General features: G+C 35.2%; 1 protein-coding gene across 1 annotated transcript; it reads left to right on the top strand.

Moving 5' to 3' along the window:
- The first annotated feature begins 8,068 nt into the window (after positions 1 to 8,068).
- Positions 8,069 to 9,076, top strand: LOC115969389. The gene is made up of 2 exons (XM_031089023.1): positions 8,069 to 8,494; positions 8,672 to 9,076. The coding sequence occupies exons 1-2, from the start codon at positions 8,069 to 8,071 to the stop codon at positions 9,074 to 9,076; spliced, it is 831 nt and encodes a 276-aa protein (XP_030944883.1).
- The last annotated feature ends 2,748 nt before the right edge of the window (positions 9,077 to 11,824 follow it).

The following is an 11,824-nucleotide window of genomic DNA, read 5'->3' as shown; positions in this document are numbered from 1 at the left end:
CGTTTAAATTTGAATAATCCAAATCTTAGTAATTATGGCTTCACCATAAGATGAAATAGTATACTGCTTAGAATTGAATAAGATGAAGTCTATGAGAATTATTAGAATGGTTTATTCAAAAGTGAATGTTCAAATAGTGTGTAAAACACCTATGAAGGTTTAGACCCACAAAAAACAAATTACCAATTCAAGCTTATAATCAAACAAGGTATGTGCGGAACATGAAAATAAGCTAAAACAGAATTGATAAAACAATTTAAACCATAATTAATCACAACCACAGCAGTAATTAAAAGGCGAAGATTAAGGGAAGAGAGATATAAACACAAAGACGACACAACGATGTGTTATCGAAGAGGAAACCAAAGTCCTCGACGTAAAACCTCTCCGCCACCCTCCAAGTGGTCAGTAATCCACTAGAGAATGAAGTTAGGATATATAAACAGCAGAAGACCCTCCAAGCCTAATCTACCTAGTGTACCTAAGCCCTCCAAGCTTCTTGCTCCAACGAGATTATGCCGAATCTTTGTCTTCTCTAACTTATTGGATTCCGCTATAGCTCATAGCATCAACCAATATCAATTGGTCTCTTCCTAATTGCTTTCTAAGCACCAAATAACATTCTCACAGATATGAGTATGGTGAGAAAAAGATTTGGCTAAATGTATCTCTCAAGGATGTAACAATGGAGAGAGTGAGAGTAGATGAATTCGGAGAATCAAAGGATGAAGATTGTGGATAAGTAAATCTTGTTTTTTTCTAGGGTTTCTCTCTCCAAATTCTCTCTGGAAGCTCTCTACAATACATGAGTATAAGGGCTATTTATACTGGTGTGTGTTTGGAATGCGAAAGGTCAGTTTTCTCTCAAACAGAATGGTCTGACGATTTGACTTCGCGACTTGACGAAGTCGCGAGTTTGAGTCGTGAGCTAACTGCCTGGCCAGATTGGAAGTTTTGTCCTGTAGTGCTCCAATTGGCATGACTCTTCAGCTCCTCCGTATGCTTCACACGTGTGCCAGCTTTGGTGACTTGCCAGTCGCGAGATCCAGTCGCGAGGCCCTGTTGAGTGCACACTCTTGAGCATTTCTTCACACTCTCTCACACACTGCCCTTACATGAATCCCACCTAAATATGGGGTTTCTAAATTCTGAATTACAAGCAAATTTGGCATGAAATAAAGCTAACAAAATGGTTGATTGAATTCAACCTTACAATAAGAAAATAACAAACAAAGGTAATGCATCCATGCAATCAAGGGGGGTGGGGAGAGGGAGGAGAATAAACAAAAGAGGAAAAAAATGAAAGCAGTTGCTACTTGTACAAGTAATTATGTAATTGAAAGTTTATGGTGTCCCACAAAGCTGAAGTTCATATAAAAGTTCCTTTCCAACATCAACAATAATATTGAAATCTAGAGCCCATATGTGGCTTACATAATCAATATATGTTGATTATTAGGCCACCATGAACTCCGCAAGAGAAATACAATAGAGAAATTGGGAACATGATTCTTAAATAGTATTATCTGTCTTCTCTTTGCCATAAATGTGAATGTCCATACCACTATGACCATAATAAAAACTTAACCGTGCGCGGTTGACTTTAACAAGAAACGAGATGTCAAACAGTATGTAATCAGAGGGTGCAGGGCCTGCTGGCTCAAGCAACACTAAAGGCGTAGTAATGTGCATGCGTGTGTACAGGAGCAAGCACACACACCTATAGGGATGCATTATACGTGCATAATACCCTTAGGTATGCAACTAAGCATGGATACAGATGTAATTGTTGGCCAGTGAAAGATAAAAAGTGAGATAGAAAGTGAAGAAGAATGAAAGATAGAAAGTGAGATAGAAATCGGCAAAGTGTACACGAGTTTGTAGGTCTTAATGTGTAGGAATTTTAATTTACATATTTATCCCCATTAGTTGAAAATTTGTAAGTGAGTATGATGAGGATATTTTAGGCATCAAAATTGAGGAATCCAAACAGGAGAAGCCCCTCAAATAGTATATAGATAACGTGACATAAAATAAAATAAAATTTTAAAAAATTGAATGATTCTAATAAAACCATGAAATTCAGTATTTTTCTATTAAAAATAAATTCTAGTTTTTGATGGTTTAATTGGGTTTTTGGAAAATCCGGTATTTCTTCATACCAATCTAGAAATTTGGTGTCTTTCATCGGTTTGATAATTCAATCACTAATTTTAGTATGGCTATGATAACTATGTTAGCGATAGAGTAATTACCAAGATTGCATGTGAAACTTGTTATTTGATTACTTATACGTCATTCTCTCGCAAGATTCTAAAAGCCATGATTTTCTAGATTAACCCTAATTTAGCATTTGTATTAAGCTTACACTTATCCAAAGGAGACATTGATCAACAAATCATTATGGTAGGAGTAAAAGATGATAGAAAAAGGTTTGGTTTGGTTCTAGTACAAGGCTAATAATGAATAAATCTTAAATGACAAAACATAGATATAGTACTTTAAATGCTGTAACTTAGGTTCTCATTTTAAAATTCAGCAATGTGGTATTATTCTCACGGTATGGAAGTGTATTTTTAGTTAAATACAACAACATGGTTGAATTTTAAGAGCAGAATCTAAAGAATAACACCTAAGTACTGTACCTAAGTTTATTCCAATCTTAAAATTGTACAGGATTGAAGATATGTTCAATTATTGAAATTTGTATTCATAGATTTCCAAATGGACTAAATTGCAGCACTGAAAATATGGCACCAAGGGAGTGGGGTAACCAATAAATTAGTTATGGGTCATGTCAACAGATGCCCTTAAGGCATTTATTAATAAATTATTTTTGAAAAGTTTTGATATCACTTTTATAAAAAATATTGAAAACTGTCAAAAAAATCAGATGCTTTTTTTTTTTTTTTCTTTTCCTGTAAAAAGTTTTTAAAAATGGTTCATTAATAAAATTAGGGCATCTTTTATCATTTCCCATTAGGTATATACTAGCTCTAAAGGTAAGAAACTGAGATCAAACCAATCTAATACTTAAAAAGGGACTAAAATTGAATGCACTTCATAATTTAAAAGACCAAAAACGAAGATAAAAAATGGTTGGAAAACAATTAATTGACAAAAAGAATAGACAAATATACTAATAAAGTATTATAATTTAAAATTTTGAAATATCAAATCAAAAATTAAATCAATGCAATATTTGAAGGACAAAAAATTTTGATTTACCCCTTCTTATCCTTTACTATTAACATTATTAATATGTAGCCCCGTGCATATGCACGGATACAATTGAAAATAATCACAATTATATGGTTCAAATTATACAAGATATTAACTTATATTTTTTTTCAAACCATACATTTCTAAAATATGTAATGATTTCTCATTATATATATATATATATATATATATATATATGATGGTGGGCTAAATCAAGTTCCATTCGTCCATGATGGTTGTCTATGACCAAACTACGTCCAGACTAGTTCACGAGAAAGGCAACCCAAATAAAAAGTACCACAGATAATGAATAGGATCTGTCCACAAATGTCATGACCGTCCAAAGTAACCTAGTTGTCCATGTCACACAGAGACATGGACGACCAAATGACACTTAGTAAATTTCGAAGGATTTTTCTACAAATACCAAGTAATCAGGCCACTATCTATAGAACATGGGAAGGATTCCCTAAAATCCGCTCCATTTTCTCCACTAATTACACACATCTCCCATGATGGTAGTGGATCCAAACAAGTAGACCCATTAAAAACTCTCTATAAAAGGGATCTAACTCCATTAGCCCAAGGTACATTCTACTATTTGTCTACTCACTATCCTTGTGTTCTAGAGAAAAAAACTGACTTAACCGTCAGAGGGCCCTTGGCCGGTTCACCCCAGTCACCTTTGACAATCGTTTTCTTTCTCTTTCGGTCATCAAATAGTCGTTGTATCCCTGAGCATTCAGCCTACTGATTTTAGTACATCATTAGTTGGCACCGTCTCTGGGAAGGTAACCAAAGTTTTGAAGTGTTAACCACCTTGCTTTCTGAGACAAAAGGCTGCATGGTTTGGACTAGGTTGATGGCCACAAGTCCAGAACACCAGGAGAGTGAAAATGCCTTCAGTCATTCAAATCGTGCACCAGCATTGCAACCGGCATCCGTCCAACAACAGCTGCAGTCCATGGTAGCTGCAATGGTGGACTTGACACAACAAAACCAGAAGTTAACTAGAGAGGTCAATAGCGACGCGCTGAGGAACATAGGCAAAACTCAAAAAATTGAGGGGAGAAGAATGGCATTGAAGGAGGAGATTAGTCTAGAGATATCGTCACTCGAAGTGTGCCACATTTGGAGAGAGAAATGGACTAGATGAAGAAGGCCATGGAGGAGATGAAGGACTCCATGAGGAAGGCGAACCATGTGGATGATCTTGTCCATAGAATTGACTCTCCCTTCACTGTGTCCATCATGAGTCATCCTCTACCCTTAAAGTTCAAAATGCCTACCTTAGACTCATATGATGGAATGCGAGATCCTTGTGATTACATTGCCATGTTCAAGACAACCATGCACCTCCAAGGCGTTCTAGATGAAACCATATGTAGAACCTTCCCTACTATGCAGAAAGGTCTAGCTAGGGTGTGGTTTGGTAAACTACCACCAAACACCATAACTTCGTTCTAGGAGTTAAGTAAGCTGTTCGTCAACAACTTCGTCGGAGGCCAAAGACATAAGCGCTCCTCGTCCAACCTACTGAACATAGAGAAAGGAGAAAACGAGAGTCTTTAGACTTTCATAAGTCGTTTTAACAGGGAAGCCCTGTTGGTAGATGAGATAGATGACAAAATCCTCTTGGCAGCCTTCTACAATAGAGTTACTTTGGATTTGTTCATCCACAAGTTGTATGACCAAGAGCCACAGACGATGGCCGAGCTGATACACTTAGCCCAAAGTTTCATGAATGTTGAGGATGCGATTATTGTCAAGAAAAAGAAGGTTGAATAAGTGGAAGCTAGGTAGATGCACCGTCTAGAACATGGCCCTCGTCCAAAGAAGGCCAAGACTGGAGAAAAAAAGGATCGAGATGGCAGGAAAGCGGGATCGTCCTCAACATGACCAAGTGTTGATGCAAATCAAGGATGTCCCGTTTTTGAAATGGCTAGAGAAGATGAAAGGAGACCCCAGCAAGCGGAACAAAAGCAAGTACTGTCGTTTCCACCAAGATCATAGGTATGACACAGACGAGTGTTATGACTTAAAGTAACAAATTGAAGTTCTTTTTAAGTAAGGAAAGTTGAAGAATTTCCTTGGACGAGACCACAAGGACGAAAGGCTACCATTGAAAGGCCTATTGGGTATTCCTTCCTTGGACTTTCTTGGCCCATTTACTCTATCTTTATCTCTTATTCCTCCCATGGACCTACTAGTTGTCATTCCTGCCATGTTAGTCCATTATGCTTGCTATCTCTTTCCTTGGGCTTCTTCGGCCCGTTTACTCTATCTTTACCTCTTATTCCTCCCACGGGCCTACTGGCTTTCATTTTTACCATGTTAACCCACTGGGCTTGCTATCTCTTTCCTTGGGCTTCTTCAGCCAATTTACTCTATCTTTACCTCTTATTCGTCCCAAGGGCCTGTTGGCTGTCATTTCTGCCATGTTAGCCCATTGGGTTTAATAACTTGCTTTTACCATTCATATTTCCTTTTCCTACCATTTCCCTTATTGTTGGGCTTCTTTTGCTATTGGGCTTTTTGTCAAAAGTGGGCATCAACAATGATGAAGAGTAATCATCATGGAATAGACATTATAGGTTGAAATTCTATCCAATTTATAAAATTATTATATATATATATATATTTATATATAAAATAAAAATATACATAGGACTATAAAACTATAAATCATATTTTTCAATATATATTGAACTAGTCACAAACCCGTGCGATGCATGGGAAATCTATTAACTATGAAAAAAAATCAACAATGAATAAAGAATAGACAAACTCATGGAATGGATTTGAAATTTTTTCAAAAAGAAAGCCTTTAGTGAAGTTTTGTGAATATGATACCGTAGGTTTTCTGAAAATGAAGATCATATTTGATATATTTCATAAGCAAATAAATATCTAACCATTTAACGAACCGGACAAAGAAGAGGTTCGAGGTTTTAAGGTCGTACCAAGATCGAACCAAAGTTGAATTGTAAGGACATCATAATTAATTTAATAATTATTTAAAATATAATAAATATATTCAATTGGTGAACGTTGAAAATTTGACTAAAATAGTCTAAATAAATATAAAAATCTATATTTCAAATATATTTTTAAATCACAACTTTTAGGTAAATAAAAATATTAAATTCTAAGTAAGCATATATAGATATTGAAGTTTGATAGTCTAATAATATGTTAAGTTTTTAACCCATATTATCTTGTTCTCATAGGATTTTATTTCCTTAAGAGCACCCACAGTAGATGTGGGATATGTGCCAAATGCTAAATATTTGGCACATATCCCACACCAAACCCATTTTATGCCCAATTATCAGATGTTGTATATGTTAAATTTTTTACAACGTGCTACAGTAAAATCACAAATATACAACTGTACGGACCGGCCGTGGTATATTGGTTTATTATTTTTTATTTCTCTTTCAACCCTCATTTCTCTTTCATTTCTCCTTCAGCTCACCGCCTCCATCTCCATCTCCACTCTCCCATTCTTTTTCTTCTTCCCTCTTCCCCGTTGCTCCATCTCCTTCAGCTCACCATCAGTTTCGTTTCTACCATCACTGATCTAACCACATAAATCCGGTTTTTTTTTTCCCCTTTTGGTTCGCTCTGTCCTCTATTCTACCGGTGTCGGTCTGGTTCTGAGTCTCCGTTTTGGTTGTGATTGCTCTCAAATCTGAAAGGGATGTTTGTGCTTCCGCCGAAGATTCCAGCAGCACATTGATCTCGAAGGAACTTTCAGTCCAGCTGGAGCTTGATGAAAAACGACTCAAAAGCGAAACGGAGCCAAAAGGTTGCATAAAAGGTTGATTCCAACGGAGCCAAAACAGAGCTTGATTCCAACGACTTGTCCACCAAGCGATGCATCGTTAAGTTGTGCCGAGTAAAATCTGCTCCGTTTTTTTCCGTTGCAGAAAAGAGATCCCCTCCCCCTGCTTTCAAAAATGATGAATATGAAGTCGGTGGGGCTGCAGGTACTATGGATCGTGATTTCCGATTGTGGGTCTGGTTGTGGGTCTGATTTTATTTTCCGATTGTGATTGGCGTGGGCGTAGGCCTTTGGGTTGTGGGTCTGGTTTTTTTTTTTCCCCCTTTTGGTTCGCTTCTTCTCTGTTCTATCGGCGTCCTCTGGTTGTTTTTGTCTCTGTTTTGGTTGCAATTTCTGATTGTGGGTCTGGTTGTGGGTCTAGTTGTCGGTCTGCTCTTTGAATCAATTCTTGGCGCAACAACTTTGTGAGTGGACTTCCGGTTTCGTAAAAGAGGCCCTGGTGAAATCTGTGCACGAGAATCACGACAGGAATAGCTCACCGTACAGGTATTTCATCCGTCTTTTCTGTGATTCTTTCGGTATTTCAATGTCTAGTTTTGATTCTCTCTATATTCTGTTCATATGTGCTGTTTGCTGTGTTATGAATTTGTTTTGCTTAAATTAATCTATCCGACAATCTTCTCTGTTGCTCTTGTCTTTAACCTTAATATAGTCTACTTATTCTTAAAAACAAAACAAAACAAATGAAAATATTAGGCTGTGGGAATTACTCTATCCGACAATCTTCTCTGTTGCTCTGGCCAGGACAAGTCAAAACAAGAATTTCTTATTATATGCTGTGGGAATTACTTCATGTTTAGGCAAAAGAATTTTTTGAGATACATTTTGAGTCCATGCTGTGGGAATTATTTCTTATTACTTCATGTGCATGTGTTTGATGAGGGCTCACATTTTGAGTTTGGCAAATTTGCTAGAGAGATACATTGACAAAGTTTAGTAATGATATATTTTGTTGTAATTAACAAACCAGAACAAGCAATCTCCATATCTATTTAGAGCATGGACTCAAGGAATTATTCATCATTCATTGATCTCGTACGGGGGAATATTAATCTTGAGGATGAAATTTTCGATGTATCTGAAAGTAGTCCCTTGTTAGTCGAAGATTCTCCAGTGAATGATGAAGTTGCCACTTCTAAGAAAAAACAAGCACGTGGTGTCAACTTCAGTGTTGAGGAAGATAAGCTGCTTGTAGCAGCATGGCTCAATACCAGTGTTGATCCTGTGTATGGTAATGAGCAACATAAAACAACATTTTATGGTAAAGTTGCCAAATACTTTATGGACCAAAAGACTGATTCTACACGTAGTGTTGCATCCCTAACAACCCGATGGGGAATAATTAATAGGGAAACAGTTAAATTTGTTGGGTCCTTAGCTAAAATTGAAGCAAAGAATGAAAGTGGAACCATGGCTCATGACAAGGTATAAATTTTGCAATGGTCTTTAATTTTTTTAGGTTTACAACACAAATGAATTGTTTGAAGAAACTAATTATAATATATTTATTTAATTTTTTTTTAGATTGAGAAAGCAAAGGAATTGTTTAAAGAAATTCACGGTTCCGTTTTTCAATTTGAACATTGTTGGCTAATCTTGAAGGATTATCCAAAGTGGGCATCTACTATGCCTAGGGGAGATTCAAGAAAAGAAATGCCTCAAACTCTAGATTTAATAGATCAAGGAGTGGGGGTTGATGGCATTATGGATTTCGAGAGGCCAATAGGTAGAAAAACTGAAAAGGCTAATCGAAAAAGAAAAGATGATGGGAAAGATATTGCAACGCAATATTTGAAAAAGAAAATGAAAGTTCTTGAAGAAGGTTGTGTAGCCGAAAAAGAAAGAATACGTATCAAAGCGGAAAAGGTTCGCTTGCAAGAGTTGAAAGAGAATGAAAGAATTATGATGCTAGACACAAGTGGCATGAATGAAGACCAAAAAGCTTTTTATGATGGACTCAAAAAGGAAATCCTTGCAAAACAAAGATCAAGTCATTCGTTGGGTTGATGATGTTGGTGATATCTTGTTCCAACCTTATTTTGGTAGTAACTAATTCTAGGCCGTGATATGTATTTTGTGGCATTTTTTGGTTGTAGCTGACTTTAGGCCTTGATATGTATTTTGTGATCTTACCAAAAGGTCTTGACTCTTTTATTATGTAATTTTGTTGTAAATTCTAGTAGGCCACTGCCATGTAAGTAATCCTAACATTTTAGCTTATATAAAATGTTATGTATTTTCCATTTTGTTATGGTTTGAGTATTTTCCATGGAATTTCTACTATTGACTTATTATTATTAGTTTATGGTTTTTTGGATTGTCAATTGGTAAGTTGCAAAAGGTCGTAAAAGAATATGAGATTGATTCAGTTTTATTTATTTATTTTTAACTTCTAAAAACTAAGCAGTGGTAAATCTCCCTTTTTCCCCTAATTAGATTTTCAGATTTTCACCTGAAAATCTGAAAGAAAACCTAAAAAAGAAAAGAAAAGAAAAAAAAAAGTAACCACTCGATTCAACACAACCTGTTCATGGTTCATGGTTCATGGTTCTGTTTGAGAACACAAAAAGAAGGAAAAATAAAATTAGAAGTATGATAATGTTTTACCAAAAAAAACATTTGTGTTTCATATTGCTAAACAAAACTAATAAAAGAATGGATGTTACTGTCAGCATGCCTTTTAGAGTTTTCCAGAAGAACACCAAATTGGACCCCATCCCATGTGGAATTGAAAATACTTTCTACCTAGTTGCTTGATAAAGAAAGAATAAAGAATTAGGTTTGAACTACAGCCCACGTGACAGACTAGTCCTTAATTTTTTTTTTTTTTTAATTATAAATAGGTTTGACCATTTTATGTACTGGATTTGGACTGTAATGCCTGGAATGGACCTAAATAAGGGAATCTTACTAAGATAATAAGTCTGTACTCTATTTAAACCTATTAAAAAAAAAAAATCTAGGACTTGATTTAAAGAACCTGGAGTTCCGTATTGTCTTACTGTTTGCTAACTTTAGTAATAAAATTTCTATTGGAATTTTCTTCTAAATGCTGATTTCAGTTAACTCTAGGTGACAAGTCACAGGTTTTGTTCTCTCTTACTTGGTGTTGACTCCAAGCAAGCCTAGGTGTTGATTCCTGAGTTTGTTTTATTTTCTTCTCTTGTTGAAGTGGTGCTACATCAGTTTTTGTATCAAAGCTTGTTCTTATACATAATTCTATCTAGATTTGTTGTTCTTTGTGTGATAATGTCTAGACTTGATGTTTGTTTATTTATGATTGGAGCTCTGGAGAGCTGCCTCTTATTAATATTACCTCTCTAGTGATATTTTGGATTGTATGTTAGAGCAGAAATATGTACATTTTGAAAATAAATTATGTTAGTTTGAGGGATTGGAGAGTGTGTTTCTGGTAGTTGTTCTAATGGCCATTGATTATGAATCATATCCCTAGAACAACTTTGAAAACTAGGATTCAATGTCTAGGGAGGTTAGGAGTGAGTGAAACTGATGTGCTGTGATAGACATACCAGGTTCAAGCTTTCATATTGAGATTAGATTTGGCTACCAGATTTGACCTATTGTGTTGTGCATGTTTTTTTTTTTTTTTAATATTTTTATTATTAAAAGGATTTGGGACGTTGTTTTGGACATGGGCTTGATGAAAAGGGAAGTTGGTGACCTGTGTTATGAGTAGTTTTTTGCAACATGTTGCTAATGTTAGATAACCTCTCATAGCATTGTGGATTTATATATGTAGAACTCACATATACTATAAGAGAGAAATTTCATGAGCTAATGTTAGATAACCTCACTTTCTGAACTCCCCACTAGTTGAGCTACTATAGGTCTCTACAAAACAATAGTCCAAAGATAAAATGAATCAAATCTATATGGGGGCTAGTTTTCTAAACAACTATAATTTTGGAAATATACTCTATGTCTCTGAAATAATTTGTGCGAGTTTGAATGAGAAGTGCACAGATTTTTATGTAATAGAGGTCCTCTTTTTCTTTTTCTTTTTTGGGTTCTTTTTGGTGTATTCTCCTTGAACACAAAATTGTTTTCTTTCCTTTTCTTGATAGTCAAAAGTAAGCAATATAGAGCATTGTGAAAGTGTGCAACTAAGCTGATAAAATGTAATGCTTACACATTTCAACGCTTAGGGAAAATATCATTGGCTGCATATGTCACTTTTAGAGTATCTGGTACCTATTGCTTGATTGGTAGAATTGTGCCATACAGTAAAATACCACTAAGTTGCTATAAAGTACAATAAGAAAAGTTATTATTAGTTACATCAAGATAAGGTTTTATCAGTAAAGAGAGCTAGTAAGTGTTTTATGTTTGGTTTTCCATTTAATTCTATAGCTGCGTTGAGATGCTTGCTTAATTTTTAGCTTATTACTTTATGGTCTTCTACGAAGAAAATGATTTAAATGGCCAAGGACTTCCTGGCATCTTTAAATGGGATTTCTATCTTTAGTGATGGTTTTTACTATATATGGCAAAAGAAAAAGTTTTACTAGTTGCTCATCAACAAGTTTTACTAGTTGAGCTTGTTTGATAAGAAAATAAACCAACGTTTAACATATAATTGAATTTGTTAATGATTTGAACTCAACTTATGTTCGAAATAAATTTAAATGAATATTCCTAAATTTTTAATACTGACTTGTTTTGTTTACATTCCTACAAAATATATGGCATCTATATTGATAATTGCTTTCTAATGTTTTCTTATAGTTTATCTCC

The sequence above is a fragment of the Quercus lobata genome, chromosome 2 (assembly GCF_001633185.2).
Source record: "Quercus lobata isolate SW786 chromosome 2, ValleyOak3.0 Primary Assembly, whole genome shotgun sequence".
NCBI lineage: Eukaryota > Viridiplantae > Streptophyta > Magnoliopsida > Fagales > Fagaceae > Quercus > Quercus lobata.
The sequence above is the reverse complement of the archived record's forward strand: the minus strand, read 5'-3'. Positions and strand labels throughout refer to the sequence as shown.

Coding starts and splice junctions, on each gene's coding strand:
- LOC115969389 (XM_031089023.1), top strand. CDS start 8,069: ATGGACTCAAGGAATTATTCATCATTCATTGATCTCGTACGGGGGAAT. Junction 8,495..8,671: donor GAACCATGGCTCATGACAAG/GTATAAATTTTG, acceptor CTAATCTTGAAG/GATTATCCAAAGTGGGCATC.